The sequence below is a fragment of the Phalacrocorax aristotelis genome, chromosome Z (genome assembly GCF_949628215.1).
Source record: "Phalacrocorax aristotelis chromosome Z, bGulAri2.1, whole genome shotgun sequence".
In the NCBI taxonomy this organism is placed as follows: domain Eukaryota; kingdom Metazoa; phylum Chordata; class Aves; order Suliformes; family Phalacrocoracidae; genus Phalacrocorax; species Phalacrocorax aristotelis.
Window position 1 is genome coordinate 20,833,340 of NC_134311.1, and position 22,272 is coordinate 20,855,611.

Genomic DNA, 22,272 nt, shown 5'->3' on the forward strand with positions numbered 1-22,272 from the left:
TTGCATACATAAAGTTGGACCATGGATAAAAGTCTCTGAAAATCCTGCCTGTGCTTGTCTTTTTTCAACAGATTTAGACTGATACCTGTGAAGACCATAAAACACATCAGTGTTCTGTATGGCACCACACCCATTTTGAATGGTACTAAATAGGGCTGATACCAGCTGGGAGCTGTGAACAAGACAACTGTGCATATTGGTGTTTCTTCCTACACAATGTGCTTGAAGGCTCAAATATTACATACATAAATTCAGGATTCCATCTCAGGGATCAAAAACTTCAGTAAGGTACACTCACTGTTGTAGTAAAAGCAAATCTACTGTTTCCCTTTTTTGGAAGTACCCTGAAACCAAGAATCAGGAATACCAATTTATAAGCTTCTTGTCTCTAGGAATTCAGTTTGGGTAAAGACATGAATCACCTATGCAGAACAGAGCCTTGTCCTATCCAAAAACTCCTTGTGTTCTGGACTTCTTACCAAGCTTCAGGCCATGAAATAAGAGCAAGACTCAGAATTTCAGGTAACAGCTAAACCATCCCTTCTGATTTTATTACTTTGGTAGGTGAAGTCACATTCTGTCCCTACACTTTGAAAACAAGAGACGAGTGATACATTATCTCACATAGACCAAGCTGCTGCAGGCAGTATGTACTGCAGCCAACTCATTAGCAGTTTGAAAAATATATAAAAAATATAACTGCAATATGATGGTGTTTTCATCCATTGGAAGGACGCCTTGATTTGAAGGAAAGATGTAGATAGCTTTTTTTTTTCCCCAATTGAAAAAGCTGAAAGATTAACTGACTTCTTAGTAGAGTTAGTTGTTTCCAAGTATCAGGGGAAAAAAGGATATGTTGGGCTTAAAACATGTTGTGATTTTAACTTATTCTTAAAAATGCCTTTTGAAAGATAAAGACAGAAATAGACTTCTAAATGAAACTCTCCATAAATACTAACTTTTGGACATTTCTACTTTATATAATTAATTGGTTGTAACTGAGAACATCAATCATCAACTTTTGTTTATCTGCATTTTTGGGCAATTTATACATTCCGTTTTCAATGTTACTTCTTTCCCGCCCTCAATTTTGTCCACAATTTGCCAAAGTGTCTGTGGTGAGCCTGCAGTGCTGCAGGTAAAAAACCAATTCCCTTTATTCCATCAAATCTGAAAATACAGTTTTATCCAACTCCTTAAAATCAGATTTGCATTTAAAACACAGATGCCACCAGTTCTTGACTAAATAAAGATCTTACCTTCTTCTGCCCCTGCTGGACATACATATGCCATCTTCTAAAGCAAACCTAGACAAACTGTTTATTCACATTTTGCTACCACCTCTCCTCCCATACAGGTGAGGGCATGCTGCCATTATACGCTGCTCTCAAGTATCTTCGCAACAACCATTTAGTCAAAGAGTTCAGTGTGCGACCTCTTCTCCTTGGATATCATTGAAAGGGTAAATAGTTTGAAAGCGACCACTGCTAGCTCTGAATTATACCAACAAATATCTTAGAGCACAGCATGAACTTGTATATTAGTGCGAAGACAGGCTTCATCTACATCGTGTGCATTGATTATGTCTGTAGCTGAAGGTGTGTATCCAGCTGAATGACCATCTCAAATGGAGCAAGCCGCAAGAAGGACATTAGATACTTGCTTTGAACCTGCTGCTAAATTCAGAAGAGCTAAGAAAAGCATGTAATTTAATATTGAGTCTTATGAATTACGCATAAAGCTGTAAAACACACTGCGTGCCTCGGGTATTATAGACAGGACCAAGATCTAGATCAACTCACGTGTGCCCCAAAGTAGATCTGCTAACAGGAGTGAACACAGCTGGAACCTTGCTGAAGAATGCAGTACTCGCAGCAACGCTAGATCTAAAAGCTCTATTCTAACACAACCAAAAGTCAAGCCTGATCTGTAAGGCAGTCTGTGAAACAACACAGGCAGATAATTGCAATGGTTTCCAGCAGGCCTCATATCTCAAAGTTTCCTGCCTGGTCTATTGTCAGTTATTGCATATAAAGGCTTGCCTTTTAAGAGGCATGGGGATAAGAAGCCAAGTAATTCTTCACTGGGAGGGAACATTACACTGAGTCTGTCTTTCTTCAGTAATATTTATCTTCTTGAAATCAGTTCTCTTTAAAAATGAAAAAAAAGTCAGAAAAACAATGTACAAAAAAGTAATTAAGTTTGTATTAGGAAGAATAGAGTGCATAAGAATTAATATTCCAGAAAATTAAAAACTTTCTACAGCAATTCAGTATTTTGTAGTTTTCAGTAGTGCATTCTGATAAAGCCACCTATTATTCACTCATTTGAGGTAAAGATTGAGTACCTAACGATCAAAATGAAAAACAGAAATAAATTAACAGTACACTTATGATTGAAAAGGTTGAAAAAGATTTTTTTTCACCTCACATTCATTTACATTTTTGCATAGGCAAAAATAGCAACTCCGAACAAAGCGAAGTATTACTACTTTTGGAAGGTAAAGCAAGTATACATGAAGAATCAAAACATGTTCATTCTAACTGATGGGAAGAGGATCAAAAAGGAACAGCCCAAAGCAAATGGCTTTTCCACTGCAGAACAGTTGCTGTAAGTTGACCGCATTCTTTCTCACCCTGCTTAAAGTTACATATCTGAGACTCTGGCATAGACTAGAACTGTAAAACTCTGAGCAACAAAAGCAAGTGTTTGACACAGGTTAGTATTCTACTACAATACCTAGTGCTGTTCTGAGAACTCACCATCTTCCCTCTTGCAGAATACATAAAGGCACATCCTCTATCCTATATGACAAAATGCCTGCCCTAAAACTTTATTCCTAGAGAAACATTGTTGTCCAATTTCACTGATACATCTGCAAGTGTTGGTCTTGAACATGCAGTTAGTTACTGCTTCAAGGCAACTGCAAGGGAGTAGTTGGCTTCAGTTGAATTTAACACCTTTCAAGAGGCTGGGTTTATGTACTAAAAGTTGGAATTAACAACTTGACTGGACAAGGGCCTGCACAACCTGGTCTGAAGTCAATGTTGTCACTCCTTAGAGCAGGAATTTGGACTAAAGGACCTGCCAAAATCCTTTCCAATCTGGATGATTCTCTGATATGGCTCTCTTCATACTCAAACTTTAAAAAATATAAACCAGGAATTGAATATTTTACCCAAGTTCTTGCATGTAGTTTAATGCAACATGTTCTTGCACTTCAGAAAGTTGAGGAACTTGAAAAAGCCACTCTAAAGTCCATACAATAAAATATAACACACAAATCAGGATTCCTTTTCATGCCTCTTCAGTGAATTACTTCAAAATACTTAATGAATTATAATTTTATTTCATTGCTTCCATTCTATACACTAAATTTGCAATTAACAATATTTCAAAATAACGCCAGTTCCCAAGTTCACTGTACTTTCCATTTCAACACTTATGCATTTAAAATACATGAAAGTTAGATTAATAGCAAAGTAGACCTGTAAATGTTTTAAAGTCAGAACTTATGAACACCAACACCTTTTCAATACCTTGCCATGACAACTTTCTGCAAGGGATAACTACTATACAATGATTAAAATGCACATCAGTTTAGAGTATTCACAAAGATAGACTTGCAACATGAAAGTGTGAAAAAGGCAGCAGCCTCTCATTTAATTTAAAAGTGACTCTCCACATGCTTGTTTTATTTGGTAAAAATCATTCTCCCCCCGCCCTCCTCCCCCCCCCCCCCCCCCCCCCAACTTTCATGTTTACTGATGAAACCAAGGACTAAGTTATTTAGAATGACCAGAACTGATTTTCAGACTGAAAGTCTTGATCTACTAGGGGAAAGAGGGTAAAAATGGTACATTCCAGTAGTTCATTTGCACATAAAACAGACTGAATTCTGCTTCACAAAATATCTAATCCAGCAGAGACTTTGAATGAAGGACATCAGTAGTAAGCAGATAATTGTCGATCCGATCTAACAAAAAAGAAACTCTAGAAATAGCCAATTAATTTTTTACACTTTCTATACACTTTGAACACTGATACTACATACATTTGTAAGACTATTCTACTCTAATATGAAGTAGTAGAGTAAAACTAAATCCTGAAGTTGAGTGGAAAGTCGACTAAAAATGGCACTTACCCATGCACACATCAGTTTCTAGTTTGCTTTATTCACACTTTTGTTACTGTAAGCCTTGCAAACAAACTGCAAGAGAGCCAAATCTGCATTCTGTGCAACTTTGCCCAAAACTAAGTTTGTTATTTTGTACAAAGCAAAATATTCCTCTGTCATCTTCTGCCACAATGCAGCAAAGTAGGAAGCCTTCTATGTACCTGTAAATTATGACATTTATGTCTGCTTAAGTTACCTTTACAATTTCTGTTTTCCTCAGAGCTCCATTAACAGTGAAGTTGAAAACATTTTTAAAAGTCCAGTAAACCCTTAAGTCTCCCACTTGCAAGTTCTTACAACTTCTGAAAATAAATTGCTTTGAACTGACTAGCAGTCCAAATTAAATATCAGATGCGATGTTTATAAAGCAGACATTAAGAATTCATATCCATTCTTTAAAGCAGTTAACTGGTAAGAGGAAAGGTAAGTCCTCATTCTAACCACATCTGAAATCCTATTCTCTTCTGTATGACTGCACATTCTATATTCATTTTGTTTCTATAATTTTACATTTAAACAGTACTTTTTAAATTACACTTAAGAGTCTATATCCCCATTTTTAAAACAAGTTCTTTTACAGTGTAAGGAGAATCCAGAGTGGATTCTTCAAAATTCATTTTCTAAGCCATTTTGAACAATAATTAGATAAGTCAATCATGTCCACTGTGCTATACCCACACCTGAACAGATTAAGAAACATTTTGAAGCAGTGTTGAGTAAATAATTTTGGTAAGCTGTAAGACTGCCACATGTAAGGTATACTGTACTACAACAGCTCCAAATCCTTTATAAAAACCTAGCATTCCTTCTTCCCGTTTTATAGTATTTACGCAGTCTCTCATTCCCTCATACTGAGTATTGATTGGAAGCACTTCATAGCCAAGGTCTGTATTGTCAATAATTGTGCGTGTCCCTTGAATATGAAGGCGGTGTAAAACTGTCTCCAGTGGGTAAAGCATGACATCAGCACAAAGGCTAGCAGCAAAGCTAGCAATAAGTTCTGGAAAATATGCATCCAGCATGCTCTGCACAGAAGTGGAGCTCTCAGTTGGAAGGTTCTGGGTATTTTCTCTTTTCAGAACAAACAGAACAAGCTTCTGAACGATGGAACTGATGACATAGTGAAGAACTCCATGTAGAGCAGTTGGAAAAGTCAAGACCATTAGAGGAAGGAGACGCTTGCTATGGGGTACTCCCATGCCTACAACTCTGCCGATTCCTTCTTTCACGCAGTCCAGGATGCCAGGATTATCACGAATTATTTCACTCTACAAGCACAAAGGAATAGTTACAGCTTGTGCTGCCCATTTCATAACCATGCCGACATCCACTTTGACACTTTGTCATGGCTGAACTTCACAGAAGAATTAAACATTCGCATGCTATCATATCTACACAGCTATACTGATATAAATCCTTTGCTCTAGCACTCGATATCACTGAAGTAAACTTGTTTTTAAAAAATGAACCCATCTTAAAGAGTCTTCATTTAATGTACATTCCAGTTATTTGTGTTTCTACCAAAGAAATTTGACTTTCAGCCTGCTGCTGAAAGTATCAGCAAAACAGTCATGCACTGAGGATGCCTACTTCTGGAGCAAAATGCCAGGAAGTATTTACCTAAAAGTCCTTTTCCTTAAGGACTATAACTCTAGTCTTTGAACTTGAATGTGCATATTAAAGACTTCCATAAATGAAGAGGAGTTTAACGATAATTTTTCATTTGAATTTAATAGGTTCACCTCTGAACACTTCCATTCCATTATTTGCAACTAAAATAGCACTCTTTTCCCATGCTGCCTCTTTGAAAAGAAGTAATTATTTTGTTCATGCAGTGAAAATAAAGAATTCACTTAGTAATTATTTACTCCATTATACTCCACCTGTGACAGCAGGATTAAGCTAAAGACATTGTTTCCCCTTCTAACACTTATACAAACTCAGGGTTTTATACTCTCTGCTACATCCAAAAATCAGCATCTGGGAGTTCTCCTCAATGCCCATGTCTCTGAGTCCATGCTGGTTGTGTCCTGACCTCATGCTAGGATAAACCACCAGACATTCCTCAGTACTCTGGGTAAGGACTAACAGCCTGCAAAGCCTTCATGGTCAGTCTGCATAGAAGAGAAACTAGTTCAAATACTCAAGAATATAAAGTTGTTCCAGATTTCAAGTACAAGTTAAACATCATAACCCCTACTGAATCCTCTTCTCCCCCATATCACTGCAGTCCCTGCACTTCAAAACTGTGCTTGTCAAACACGCCACCATGTGGCCTGAAATCACAAAACCAGTAATGTGACAGCTACAAATTTCTACCATGTAGTTATTTTGATGAAATATATTTACTTTGAGAACTGTGTTAAACTAATACTGTTGAACAGTGTCTTAATTCTGATAAACCATAAAGTTAATAGAAAACTGTTAGTAACAAATCCCACAATCTTTAACTTCTGTAGTTTGTTATTGGTCACTGTTTTCTTGCAGCACAGGAATATAATGTAACCCTGATAAGCCACATTGCCTCCCTGCACTGATTAATACAGCATAAAGTCTTCACAAATTCTGTCATTACCTTTGTTGTGTTTCTAGTAAGATAGCTCATGATGATGTTTCCAGGAACTGCAGAATCCATTTCATACAGCATATATACACCTATTCAGTACAATACTTGCACACAGATGAGCCTACTAAGCCTAAAATCCTCACATCTCAGTGGAATTATTTTCATAAGCAGTGCTTTACAGAGGTGATCACCTGTCTAAAAGGCTGGGGGAGATGCTGTTTTGGCTTTTCAATGGTTTTCCTATTAAGCCATGCTTTTTAGCAGAGCAGCTTTATTATTCATTTTGCAAACAGAAGACAGGCTCTAAATCATGTTCTCTTTTATCATTTATTGGTAAATATGTTCCCATGTCCAACAACACAGAAAACATCCTTTCAGACAAAAATACAAGCAATAAGATACCTGAATAAAACGTTCCATTCTGTCACCTGCTAAGAACTCAAGAAACACGAACAGTGTTCTACTCCTGTTTCTAGTCCCAGGATTACAGCATGCTCAGGGTAAAGATGTTCCCCAGGACATAAGAGTTTCCTAAGTCAACTTCCTAGTATAAGACCAATTAAATCTTCCCATGGATTCCACAAACTCAGAGGTCCACTCAGGATGGATTTATGGGATATTATCTTAAAAAGAATTCAGCAGGAAAGGGGAAGAGGGTTTCTTAAACACAGAGTAACATTAGAGGACATGTGTTCAGCTGTTGGGAGTCTATACACATGCCCCCATGCACAGACACTTAATCTCTCCTGTCCTGTTAGTCCATAATGTGGCCAGTTCAGACAGAACAGCCTTCCTAGTGCCTTCTGGCTCATTTAAGTTTGGATCCTCTGCACAGAGCAGAATCCTACCCTTAAGAGTACCTGCCTCTAAATTACACGCTGAAACTAAGAAACTATAGAAGTCAGCCTTGTTTGCCTCTTCTCCACAGAGAAAGCACTATTTTGTAGACATACACCAGCAGTTGAACTGTGGGTTTAAACAGCTGGATCTAAATCAGTCTTTGCAGTACTTAAAACTTGTCTATGCTATGAATGAAAAATTATTTTTCTGAATGAAATGACTGAACGACATAGAGTGACTATCCTGCACCACCCTTCACATGAGCGCTCACTTTACCATAAGAGTTCCATCAGCTGCACAAAGATGCTATCATGTTAATTAAGAGCAACTCATTATGCAGAGGTAGCTGGAAGAATTACCCATGACCACTTCTGCATAGCTAACCCTTGTCTCCTTCTCCAGAAGGAGATGCAACAACTCACTGAAAAACAAGTGCTATGTGTTACTCTGTACAGTTACAGAACAAGTCAAGCTGTATCCTAAGCGACAAGTCCAGATATTTACTTTCATGGCTAAGGAAGAACTAGATGAAAATCTAAAAGCAACACTTGACTGAATGAAAGCAGTCCTGAAATAGTAGAGTTCAGTACATTAGCAAAACAAAGCTGAATTACTGGAAAAAGGTTTATAGCTGTTACAGGGGAAGAGGTCATGGTAAACTTGCCTAGCAAGCCTTTTAAAACCTTTACATGAGAAAAACTTCTTTATGGTTTATCTGCTAGAACATATAGATGTAACCTGTCCTTATTTTATAGATAATATATTCCAAATAGCTACATTAAACGTCCTAATTCTAGATTTAGACTTTAGACAGTAAAATTAATATATCCATAAATACATTTTGTCAGTTTAGAAGTCATACAGCCTCAAGCAAAACAAATGCAACTATTGCAACATAAACCTGAATACAAAGCCAAAGACTTACTTCTCCACATAATCTAAACTGTAAAGAGAAGAACAGTAACTTTTAAAATGTTGTAAATGTATGTAAGTTACCTGTACAGTTTCAATCAGGCTCGCAGAATAAAAAGGCATTGCTATCACATGTGTTAAACTGTAGAAATTAACAAGAATTAAGGTCATTACAATACTATAATTTTAGCCAAATATACACCTAGAAGTTGATAAAGTCATCTACCAAGTCTTGCCTAAGAGAAAACTAACAAACTAAGTAAACTATTAAAATGCACGTTAACAAGTTGAGATAAACTCCACTCTGAAGTTCTGTTAAATTCTGTTTCCAGGTGACCAGATTGTTTCAGGTCTCTCAGATATCATAATTACTAAAAGAGCCTAATCTTTTTAATCAGTCAGGTTCCATAGAGACATAGGGATCTAGTAAGAGAAAATAATCTGTGAAAGTGGTGTATGCAATCAAGATTGCTCAAATTTGGAAATTAGTATTAGCACCCTGTCAGGTAACCATCACTGCACATTAAACTAATTTACACATAGTAGTTTTATTAACGTTTAGACATAAGATATACTTACCCTTTGAGTAGAAGGTGTCCACCTATCTGCTTGAGATTCCACTTATGTGAAAGCTCCCTAAAAAGAAAAGTATTTACCTTAACATGGATAAGAACACCTTATTCTCAAGCACTTCTTCCATGGCCATCAACATCCAGTTTTCATACTGGTGTTCTACTACCAGTTTACATTTCAGGATTTCCCATAGCGGAAAGACATCAGCTACTCTTTTAATAAATCATGCTTAACTTTTAGTTCTATCAAAAAAGCTTTCAATTATTAGTAAGGTGTCTGTAGCTCTCACAGCTACTGGCTTCAGTGTTTTGCATTTATTAAGCATCCTTGTGTACTAACTCTTAAACCCTTTTTCTGGGAATTTTGGATTATTTTAAAATCTTAATAGTCTTCCTTTATCAACAGCCTTTTTCTCATATTTTTTTGGTTAGGCTTTTCCTGTTCTTTAAGGTTATGTTTACCCAGTTGATGTTTCCTTCCTGAAAACAAAAATCACATTCTGACAGACAAGATCAAATCAAGTACAATACGTCAGACTAGAAGCTGCATAGCAATTCTGTACAGACTTGAGTTTGGTCCTAAGCCAAAAGACTTGTCTCTAGCGTATCCTAGTAAAACAAAAGAAAACTCATGTTTAACACAAAGGTGACTTTAAAAAGCAGTATTTTCTAGTTACACACTTCAAAATATGAACAGTAAATGCTAACTACACTCCCCTTGACAGAAAATTTAATCCTACCTAGCTCAACATTCAAAAACAAAATATATTTACCATACATTCGGTAAATACTCTAGCTATGAGGTAAAGATATTTCTGTCTGAATGTTGGACACACTAGACTATACATTTTTAATAACAAGTTATAGAAGTGTTCAGCTTCAATTCTTGCCCAGGAACCACTCTCATCCACTGCCTGTAGTTACAACTACTCTAATCCAGGAAAGGAAACTCTTTGCCCTTTCTGAAGAACTGTGTGTTACTAGTAGCTACTGCTTTCCCAGATACAGAGGTCAGTCCCTAAAGAGGAAGGGAAGATCATTTACCGCTATATATTTCAGACATTTGGATCACATCCACTGAGCCAAAATACTTAAAAGATGTGGAAGATGAAGCCAGCCAAACCAATGTGTGAAAGCCTAACCTGCCAATCCACTAGGTATAACTATTCCTGCAGGGAAAGAACAATTACGGAATGAGTTTGTCTAGTACAACATTCAATTTGCAACAAAAATGTTAACACCCGTTTCTGGGCCCCTCTCCTAAAACAGGGGGATTCTTTTGATATTATGATATAGAATTGGAATTGACATCTCACTTCATTGTGTCCTTTGGAGCTTGATAATGTAGTTAAATAACCTTTTAAATCAGATTTGCTGGCACTGCTGCTATAAGCAATAACCTTCACCGCCCTGTGACAGCCCACTGTGATGCTACCATTAAAAAGGAAGGGAGAGCATCCAGTAGAAAACTGTGTGGGGTTGTGCATGTACAAGACAACCATTTTACCCAGATCACTTCCCCAGCCCAGTTCATTTTGTTCACATACTGTGTTGGCACAAGGGCAGGGGTAGTACTGGGAAAGGAATGAGCAGGTGCTAGCAGAAAGGACTGCTTCTTTTGGCAGCAGCACCAGTTACTTTTCAATCAACTGAACTACTGGCCCAACAGAAGAAAAACCTAGCTCACCCTGGACAAATCACAACTATGAAAATAAAACCACTATATCACACCTCATGAACTTAAGCATCCCCTACAGCAGTATTTGAAAACAAGAACAAGTCACACTCAGAAAAGTGGATGCCTGGGAGTTTCAGTTATGTATGAGACGGAGCTGACCAAAAAGCTTAAATACACACTCCACACAACCTAAGTATGAAATCCTTTTGCTAATGCTTTGATGAATGCAGAACCTGCAAAGACTTACTTTTATTAGTATGCATGCATGCATCACAATAGTAGTATGATTCAGACTGATTTTTAAGACAAGACATTTCTTGTCTTTAAAATCAGGTCAAGTTTCCATGTCCCCTAAGTACTTGGTGTCTGTCCACCCATTAAAAATAGGCACTTCTCTTCTGAAAGCTAACATGATTCTCAAGCCCACTGGTCCATACAAAATTAAACAGCTTGAAAACCAACTACTTGCCTACCTCCCTAATATATTTTCCAAGGCAGGTCTTTACCATTTTACTGGCTTCAGTGTGTGTCCTGCAACTGTTAAGTATCTTTCTCTAACTTTTGATGATCTCTTGGTCTCCCTGCAATTTTAGTTACTTAATATAATAAACTCACACAACCTACTTACTCTTAAAATACCTGTAACAAGCCTGACAATATATATATTTTTACAGTTGTCAGCCCTTGCTGTAAGCTCTGCACCATTATAAAACAAAACATTGATAAAAAGTCTTCAGAGAAAAATTATTTATCAGGCTTGTATCTCAAAGCAGAAAGACATCACAATGTTTTACCATAATCCTGGAGTTATAGTTCAGCATAAAAAGTAGACAGAGTAACACATCGAAAATATTACTAAACTACTATAGCCAAAGATGGACAGAGTGAAGTAGAATGGTGAATATATCTTTAAATGAAGTCACTCACTTTTAGTTGTAACCCCTTTATTATAAGAATATTGAACAATGTACATAGAGTTGTTGGTAAAGGAGGATGGAATACAAAGCTGACAGCCACACAGACTCTTATTTACCATGTTTTCTCATTTTTTAATGCAGGCCATTCTGTTCTCTCACCTACCAAAGACAGGGAAAATGTTCAGCGCTGGCTCATTAGCCATTTAAGTTTTCTGTATTCAGATGAATGTAACAACGACTTTTTACTTTAGGCAAACCAAAATACAAAAAAGATTTATGAATTCTTTTCTTACATTGGAATTATACTGAAGACCGATTTCCTATATAATTGCTATATTCAGAACAGTAGGCAGACATACCAAACATACAAAGCTGCCAAAAAGAGTCTCCCACTATTTATTAGTTACAAAGTTTTCTTTGCCAAGACAATCACACTGTGCTGAAAACAGCTATTCGATGTCTGATGGTTCTAATCAAATAAGATTTTTTCGATCAGCCTTACATTTCTAACACTTTGAATGCAGGTCAACAACTGATAATCAATTTGTAAGAAGCAGTAAAAAAAACAAACAGGCAATACCTTGGCAAAGGTGTAAATTCACTGATGATGCCTTCTGTTCCCAGGGTTATGCCCTGAACAATGAAAGTGCTGCCCATTCCTTTCCAGAGAGCTCTTGGACCCTGTGTTTTGAAATACGCAACATATTTTGATTCATGCAACATAAAACTCAAAATACCTTTTAATCTTAACTTTTATGCAATTCCAGCAAATTCAGACCACACAGCACTACAATTCACAGAATCACACAATGGTGGGGGTTGGAAGGGACTGCTGGAAATCATCTTGTCCAACCCCACTGCTTGAGCAGGCACACCCAGAGCAGGGGGCACAGGAACGTGTCCAGGCAGGTTTTGAATGTCTCCAGGGAAGGAGACTCCACACCCTCCCTGGGCAGCCTGTGCCACTGCTCTGGCACCCCCACAGGAAAGAAGTTTTTTCTCATGTTCAGCTGGAACTTCCTGGGTTCCAACTTGTGCCCATTGCCCCTTGTCCTGTCATTGGGCACCACTGAGAAGAGTCCAGCCCCATTCTCCTGACACCCACCCTTCAGACACTTTCAAGCATTGATAAGATCTCCCCTCAGTCTTGTCTTCTCCAGGCTGAACAAACCCAGGTCTTTAAGCCTTTCCTCACAAGGGAGATGCTCCAGTCCCCCGATCACCTTGGCAGCTCTCCACTGGACTTGCTCAAGCAGTTCCACATCCTTATTAAACTGTGGGGCCCAGAACTGGACACAGTACTCCAAATGTGGCCTCACTAGCGTAGGGTAGAGGGGGAGGGTAACCTCTTGCAACCTGCTGGCCACACTCCCTTTAATGCATCCCAGGATACCATTGGCCTTCTTGGCCACCAGGGCACATTGCTGGCTCATGGTCACCTTGTTGTCCACCAGCACTCCCAGGTCCTTCTCAACAGAGCTGCTTTCCAGTAGTTCAGCCCCCAACCTGTACTGGTGCAGGGGGTTGTTTCTCCCCAGGTGCAGGACCTTGCACTTGTTCTTGTTGAGTTTCATGAGGTTCCCCTGGGCCCAGCTCTCCAGCCTGTCCAGGTCTCGCTGGATGGCAGCACAGCCTGCTGGTGTATCAGCCACACCTCCCAGCTTGGCAGCATCAGCGAACTTGCTGAGGTTACACTCTGTCCCATCATCCAGGTTATTGGTGAATATATTAAACGGGACTGGACCCAGCAGAGACCCCTGGGGAACACCACTACTGACAGGCCTCCAACTAGACTCTGCCCTGTTGATCACAACCTGAGCTCTGTTGTTCAGCCAATTCTCAATCCACCTCAGTGTCCACTCTTCTAACCCACACTTAGCTTGTCCGTGAAGATGTTATGGGAGACAGCGTCATACGCCTTACGAAAGCCAAGATAAACAACGTCCACTGCTCACCCTTCTTCCAGCCAGTCACAATATCATAGGTGGCTGTCAGGTTGGTCAAGCGTGATCTCCCCCGGTGAATCCATGTTGGCTACTTCTGACAACCTTCTTGTCCTCTACATGCCTGGAGATGACCTCCAGGATGAACTGCTCCATCACCTTTCTGGGGATGGAAGTGAGGCTGACTGGCCTTTAGTTTCCCAGGTCCCCCTTCTTGCCTTTTTTGAAGATTGGAGTGACATTTGCTTCCCTGCAGTCCTTGGGCACCTCTCCTGTCCTCCATGACCTTTTACAGATGATGGAGAGTGGGGCTTGGCAAGAACATCCACCAGCTCCCTCAGCACTTGTGGGTGCATCCCATTGGGGCCCATGGATTCGTGAGGATCCAGTTTGCCTACGTGATCTCTGACCTAATCCTCATCAACCAAGGGGAAGTCCTCCTTTCTCCAGATTTTCTCTCTCATCTCTGGATGCTGAGATGCCTGAGGGCCAGCCTTCGCAGTAAAGACTGAAGCAACGAAGGCATTCAGTAACTCTGCCTTCTCTGTGTCCTGAGTCACCAGGGCCCCCACCTTTGGCCTGCTGCTGAACAAAGTTCCCCCAGTCTTCCTTTTACTGCTGCTGTATTTGAAGAAGTCCTCCTTGTTATCCTTGACACCTCTTGCCATTCTACCATTAAACTTCATCATCATGAAATTCAGGGGACAGCTAACTTTTCAACTCTGAAGCAACTTTTGTTCTTCAATAGTTTCAAATAGTTGGCAACAATTTTGGAGGCATATGTCTCACTATTCATACTCTGTACTATAAACTTAACACCATTTTCAATGGACAAAATGAGCTCTAGATGTTAAAGCATGTAAGAAATCCACAAGGTCTTTTCTTACTGTCTTCTGATCTGAGTTGCAGGATTGCCATTCCCATGCAGAACTGGGAATTCATGCAATACTATCTTCAGAAGTAGTAATTTGGATAACCTCTTTATATGGATAAAGACTGATTATTTTTTTAGAATCCTACTGAAAACATTAGTTTCAGGAACCTTTTGCTTTCTAACTTCTGCAAATCTTCCTCACTAAATACTGTACTACTTTAAAAAATTTACAATGATCATCTTGGAACATTTCTGCAACCATAAAATTAAAACCTCCTTACAATGGCCATATTTTTAACCAACAGTTACATTAAGAGTTAGATGCCAATGTACATATGTGCTATAGTAACCTTCACTGCAGAGATACAGCCTGGCACCAAATACTGACCTGTGTCTTATTGATGCTGTACATGATATTGACAATAGTAAAGGGAGTGAGATGATAATTCCGAGCGTGATAGTTAACCTGTTAAAAACATAAATAATGGCAGCTTTATAAACACACTTGCAGATGTTACAACTCTGAAGGAAAAAGTATTCTAAATTAAGGACTTTTATTTCTGTAAAGGTCAGCTAAAGTGACCAAAATATGAATAAATTCCCACTGAAGTTTAGGGAAATAGACAGAACATTTCAGTACTTGTATGCTGAAAATTTAAACAGTAAAGCAATCACATGCCAGAAAATATTGGAAACAAAGCATCCTGCTTGTAAACGTGGATCTGGAAGTTTCTCTGCAGCCTCTGAAACACTTACTTGCTGTAATTAATTTTCCACTGCCCCCACAAAAATGAATAAGAATGTTCAAGATAAGTTAAATTTCAGAATGAAAAACATGTACGCTACAAAAAAAAATCCTAATGAGCAGCACCTCCCTGGGAACTGTAAAGGTTCCTTATACCCTACAGAGTATGAAAACAGAGAAATATCACAGTACACAGAAGCTCTGACTGGAAGAGGTAATATAAAAGACATACCTGACACTGACGACGTAGAACAATGCAAGGATGTGCCAACACATTTTCTGTAAATAGGCTTTAAAAGAAAAGTGTATTTGAAGCATGGGAAGCCATCGTAAATCTATTAGAAAAGGCTTGATATTTTACTCTAGCAACACTAGATAAGTATTTGGAAAAACTACACATTATCAAGTGAATTAATGAGGCATTTTCGATATAGCCTGCCAATACTATAAAGGAACAAGCATTGAAAAATGTGGCACACAGATTTACGATGAAAAAGGCCACATATGTATATATAGGATGTATGTATTTTTATAGGCAAAACAATATACCAAATTTCTTAACTTCCCCTCTGCAAAATATGAGGGAACAAAACAGGCCAGAGAGAATCATGGAAGGATTAGTTTCCAGTTTTATGTTAATTCCACACACCACGTTATTAATCAAAATCCTCCTTAGCAGGGCCAGAGGACTGGTACTATTTTTTTCATCAGAAAATGCTACTGCCCAAAACCAACTCTCCCTCCACTCCCAGAAATGGTATTTCAATCAAACCTTCACAGGAAAGTTCTCTCAGTTCTAAAGTAACTGGTCACAGCCACACAGAGAAACTTTTCATTTGATCTCAAAGTGCCTGAGTGATCAAAGTACTTGCGTGTATGTGGTTCACATCTGGGATATGGATTAGAAAAGCAAAACCTCCAGGTTTTGTCTAAGCATCCCAAGTAACAGCTCTAACCACCAACCTACAGCAACATCTGGGATAGGTCTCTTATTGGGATTTTACTCTGAATAAAGAAGCACTAATTGGCACAGAAAAGTACTGAGCCTGCAGTTTCATAACTATTAAGCTCATTAGTAGTTTGCTGCTACCAAAAGAGCTGAAACTTTCTCTGCGCTACAGCTGCTATCTATTAAGCCCTTCTGGTAGCCAACTCAGCTAACCTCACAAAAACTAACCTTTTCTTTTGGGTGTTTTCTACAAAATTCCAGACTTGAACCATGTGTGTATGACAAATGATCTGGTGCAAATGCAAAAGCAGAAGCAGGGAGAATTGCTCTCAGCTCTCCTTCCCAAAACCATTTTAGTCCTAGTGGCCATGGTGCTCAGGATATGGAAAACTTTGTCGTGTTTGATTAAGTCAAAGCATATAGTTCAAAAGGACAGCTGAGCCATGCTAACATCTCTCTGCTCCTGAAGGAGATCAATATGTTCCTGCCTTATGGCTCCAGTCCTTTGCTGGTACTCTCCTGAGCTCATTCAGCTTGATAAGGTTGGAAAGAAATCAAATAACTCTTTACATGTTTTGGGAGTCGATGAAGAACTAGTCCCACCAACTCTAGTTTAACAAATTGAATACACTTATCAAGGGGTCTGAATGAGCAACCCGAGCCATTGCAAGGGAAGCAGTGGGAGAAGAAGGACAGGCAGTCTCATGAGATGGGATGATCTAATTTAAGCAACTTATTACGTGCCAGAGATAGTCATTACTAGTTTTTCTTTATCCCTTCCCTCTCTGGTCCAGTTAGCTGGTGTCTGCTGGCTTTCATAGTTAGTCAGCTCCCAAGTAAATCAACCTAACTGAACAGCAAAAAATAATCCAGCTCTTTCACTGACTTTGTCTTCTGTTTTAGTGAGTCAACCTGGTTAAAAGAAGTTCTGATGGGCATCAGGGGTGATAACAACATGGTAAGGAGCAGGACAGGCTGGTGGTCAAGTAAGAAGTCCCCCTCTTTAAGTAGAGGTACACTATAAGAACCTCAGCTGACATAGCTTCTGATGTTGGTCTAACTGGGTAAGTGACACAAGTACTCTCATTTTCTGAAGAAACACACACTTTTCTCTGGGAAGCCTCACATTCAGGTCAACAAGGAATAAGAATTTTTTAGTCCTAACTTTTTCAAGACAAAAAAAGATCCACCTTGCATCCTTTTGCAAGTTGCATCAGTACCTTGACCAAAAAAAAAACCCTCTGATCACAGGAGCGTGACTGAGCAGGCACCCTACAAAAAATCCTAAGCTTATCATGATCCTTACACTTGACAATTTAAGCTCTGAAAATGTTACTAAGCATGTTAAAGTCTACCACTTCCTCAAAAATACTATAATCAGTGTCACCATAATAAGGAATAAAATGGTTATCAGACCACTTGGTTAGATCAACATTACTGTTCCAGGATACTTTGATAATATACTTGAAGAAATTTCCACCTTCTTAGGAAACATTTGCATTGCCTAAAAATATTAATGAAAGTGACAAATGTGCAAACAGCTTTCTGGCGTTATTTTCAGATTGCTCTGATAGGGTATACATATGCTTGGCAGATTGTATGAAAATTTGTTTCTTACATTCACTGCTGATTAAGTAATTTTGAGAAACACTTCAGTTAAAGAGAACAGAAGCCTATGTGGATTTCAGGTAGTAGGTTTCTGAAGGCATTCCAACCTCCTAAGTCTACTGGCATAAAAACACAACATGAAAATGTACATAGGGATCATAAGACAACTACAGCTTTACTGCTTCATTATTACTGAAAATTATTACACAACTCTTACCTTGCAAGGCCAATACCAAAGCCTGCAAATCTGTTCAGCTGCTCTGAAAAAAATGAAAACAGATTATACAGCAGTGTTATCACAAAGCAGGAGAAAATGCCATGCAGATGATCTGAAAAACTAGTTTTGTACTGTACTTGCTTCAGAAAACTACAATCACCAACCCACACTATTCATCGCAACTCAGCAAGAGAATATATGAAAAAAGTTATTCCCCTGGGAATATTTGCACTTTGGACTGCATTTGGGTTTGTACATACTTCTAGAAATAAAATAATTCTTGTCTTAGAACAGCTACAGACTAAAAAAAGAGACAACATGAACAGTAAAACAGACTATTTTAACATCTAAAAAAACCTAAAAACCAACCACTGAAAAGTTAGCATTCATGAGGTTACAGTAAGTCTGAAAGATAATTTTAGATATCTGTGGTAAAATTAATTTTAAAAACAAAAACAGTAAAAAGAGAAACTTTGGGAAAAGTAACAGAAAAAGCCACTGTTGACGTAACAAATGTCAACATGATGTGAATTCTCAAGTCAGCTCTTTATCTCAATTTTTCTCCAAAAATTTAGTTAGTTAAGAACTGTTAAAATTGCAACAAAAGTGATGGGTTCAATTCTCTGCTGTCTGCTACCAGACATTTACACTCTGGGAATTATCGGAAGAATTTTTAAGAGCATCAGAACCGTAAAGACAACTGAAAATTAGTGCCCAGTGTTACAACCTAGAGGGTGGAAGGATGGGTAGTGTCAGTAACTTGTGTGGAGCTCCACACAGACATGACAGCCCTCCTAAGAAGAATGATAAGGCTTTCTCACTTGCAGAAGCTGGACTCAAGTCATACATCAAACTCCTTATCAGTCCTCCAAAATGCAGGGTCAGCATGCCCTCCATGAGTAAACAGGACAAAAAAAAAAGGTAAAGTCCAAGTATCTTAAGAGTATTTAAGTAGTGCTTTAAGCAGTGCTTGCATGGATGGAAGTCCAGCTAAGGGCTGTACTCATTATACAACCTGAACAAAACCACTACACTGCAGGTTAAAAGAAAAGACAATTCATCTATTAATAGAATTCAATTTTAAATAAATTAGTCTTTCATAAAACTCTGATACTCTTGTGTATATAAACTGCTCCAGAACAACCTTTTAATTAAAGGAGACAATGTTCAGCTGCCTAGATTTAGCAACTTTCTCTTAATTCGCATCAATTTCACAAAGACACAAAACAATATTGTGCTTCTGAGGGTTTCTGCTCAGCTTCCCAACAATTACTGCAAAACACCCAAACCCAGTTGCTTCCTTGAATTCTACCAGTTCCATGGCTCCTTCGCCACCGTGCACGGGGGGCGGGGTGGGGGTTGACTTCAGCAGTTCCAGCCACACCCCTTGTACTTCTTCAACGAAACAATAAAGCAGGCGCAAGACAGAGTCTGAAACATCTAATAACAAAATATACCGTAAGACCAAACGGTACTTCCCGCCATTACAGAAAGCGGAGTGTTTCTGCTGGCGATGGTTTACATGGGCGATGGGCAGCTGCCCGCACGCTGCTTCACTAGAAGCTGAGGGCGCGCTGCGGCGCTCGCAATCACATTTTGCACGTAATCAAGCTGTGGTACGCGACTAGGCGGGCGCTGGAACGCAACAGGCGATGGAGCGGGTTCTCCTTCTTCTAAAGGACTTTTTTTTTTTCCTCCCCGCCGCTTCAGCACCGCCAGCCCACGGCTGCAACGCGCCCCGGGCCCGGGACGGCGGGGGTCAGGGCCAGCGCACCGGGCCAGCCCCAGCACGCCGGGGCGCCGCTCGGAAGAGCGCGGACAGGCCGCGGCAGGTCCCACGGCCGCCGCCGGCTCGCCCTCGCCCACCTCGGCGGGTCGCCCTCCGAAGCGAGGGCCAGGCGGGACGGCGCGAAGCCGGCTGCCCCGCCGGACCGGGCCCTCCCTTACCGGCGCCGGGTCCGCCCGCCCCGAGGTTGGGCTCCTCGTTGAGACCGGCGCCCCCCAGAGGGGTCCCCGCCCCATAGGGCGGCGTCTTCTCCCCCCAGTGCAGGTTGCGGCTACCGGGGATGTCGGGCGGGCTTGTCACCCAGTGCCCCGGCTCCGAGCCGCTACCAAAGGGCCTGGCGCCGGGACCCGGTTCCTCCCGGCCGCCCGCGCGGTAGCCCAGGCCGTCGAAGCCCTCGGGGCGCCGCGGGTGCATGGCGGGAGACGGGAGGCTGCCGCGGACAGGCCGGAGCGGACGCCGCACCCCGCGGTCCCAATCGCCACTTCCGGCCGGGAAGTTGGGGACAGATGGACAGACGGGCGCGCCCTACTGAAGCCGAGAGCGAGGCCACGTGGCCAGGAAGAAGGCGGGGACGGCGGCCGGCTGGGCCAATAGAGTCCCTCCTTCTGCCCGGCTCGGGGAGGAGTGAGGTGGGTGGTGCATTCAGCGGGGAAGGACGCGGATCGGGACCGGCGGCGAGTGGTGGGGGAGGGCGCCCCCTGCCGGTGCGGCGGGCTGGCTCGGGGAGGTGGGGTCAGCGTGGCCCGTGGGCCTGGCCGGGCGCGCCACCTGCGGCAGGGCCTGAAGGGAGCCCGGGTACCGCCTGGCGTGGAGGGGAGCCCTCCGGCGGCGCAGCTGCCGGCCCTTCCCCCGGTGAACTCCCACCCCAGCCGCAAGCAGTGAGAGGCGAGTGCAGGGGACTCCCGGCTGCCTGCGTGCCTGCAGACCGGGTGGCAGGGCCGGGAGCTGCGGCCGTTCAATGCGCCAAGAATGCTCGCGGGCCTGAGCAAACCCCGCAGGGGAGACGGGGCAGGGGGGCTCGGGGAGCAGCATCTGCCTGGTGTAACCTTACTGCTCCCGCTTTGTGGTTTAATCTCGTTCCCCCGAAAACACTGCTGCGCAGCTTCCTGGCTGAGGAGAGATGGGCACGATCACCAGTGGGACTGCAGGTGTTAACCCCTCCAAAGCAATCTGGGTCTGACACTGGGCTGAACACCTTCCCGGTGGACTTGGTGCTCCCTCAGCCCTGAGAAGCCTGTCAGGGCCTCCCACAATGAGGTCTCCATCTGACCCACAGCTTTTGCTTTTTTGATACACAAGGTTAAGCTGTCATTAGTCTGTTCAGGTCTAAGTATAGCACAGATGGCAGAAGTCATCCAGCGCTTTGTGCTTTCCCACCCTTACAGCCCTGTCCGGCTCTGCAGTGTGCTTGGGGATGGTTTCTTCTTCTTCCCTTAAATGCTAGTTTTATTTTACCAGTAGGCCTGCAGGTGTTTTCCAGTAACCAAGTAAAAAGCCAGCATCCATGTTTGACGTGGGAAGCACAGAGCCCCAGATACCAGCAGCACTTTTGTCCTGCAGTAAGACAAAGTCCACGTGGAGCCTCCCTCTCTACCACCATTTTTATTGGGCTGTGACATTTTCCTTGTTAACTGAATGTCCCATGGGAATACTGTGTTTTAATATTGTAATCTCAAAAAGATGAGCAAAGAACCAACTGTCTCTGGAGGCAGGGGCCAAAACACTGCAGCTCTTTTTTTTGGGTAAAGATAATTATTGGTATTAAAACCAACCAGATTACATTTGTTTCTAAATCAGGTTAAGCCTGGATCAGGTCAATAAATACTGGAATATACACATCTTTAAGGATATATGATGGTCTAATCATGCACCCTTACCCATGAAAGAGGTGGCCTTGGATCTTACAGGAACGATGGATTTGGAAGAAAATGCTGCCTCTAAAAGAGCAGAGCAGTGTGCTATCAGTGACACAGCCTGCAGTAGGAAGGTGACAGCATGAACAATGAAAATGTCTTATACACAGAAATAAGGGTATACAACATAGCTGCACGTTTGTTTGTTACATGGTTTTAGCCCCCTGTAAAGCTGTGGAAATCACAGAATAGTTTGGGTAGGAAGGGATCATTGAAGGTTAACTAGTCCAAACCACCTGCAGTGAGCAGGGGCACCTTCAACTAGATGAGGTTGCTCAAAGTCCTGCCCAACCTGACCTTGAATGTTTCCAGGGATGCAGCATCTACCACTTCTCTGGGCAACTTGTTCCAGTGTTTCACTACCCTCATCATAAAAAAAACCTTCTTTCTAATATCTATTCTGAATCTACCCTTCTTCAGTTTAAAACCATTGCCCCTTGTCCTATTACTACAGGCCCTACTAAAACATCTCCCTATCTTTCTTCAAGACACCTTTAAGTATTGAAAGGCCACAATAAGGTCTCCCCGCAGCCTTCTCTTCTCCAGGCTGAAAAACTCCAACTCTCTCAGCCTGT

The 22,272-nt window shown here is 41.2% G+C and overlaps 1 protein-coding gene across 1 annotated transcript; it reads right to left on the minus strand.

The window, feature by feature from the left end:
• Positions 1–3,326: 3,326 nt before the first annotated feature.
• Positions 3,327–20,287, minus strand: SLC25A46 (solute carrier family 25 member 46). The gene is made up of 8 exons (XM_075078306.1): positions 19,946–20,287; positions 17,999–18,041; positions 15,457–15,514; positions 14,868–14,945; positions 12,243–12,343; positions 9,075–9,131; positions 8,580–8,637; positions 3,327–5,445 (listed from the first exon to the last, which is right to left on the minus strand). The coding sequence occupies exons 1-8, from the start codon at positions 20,196–20,198 to the stop codon at positions 4,867–4,869; spliced, it is 1,227 nt and encodes a 408-aa protein (XP_074934407.1). The 5' UTR covers positions 20,199–20,287; the 3' UTR covers positions 3,327–4,866.
• Between the last annotated feature and the right edge of the window lie 1,985 nt (positions 20,288–22,272).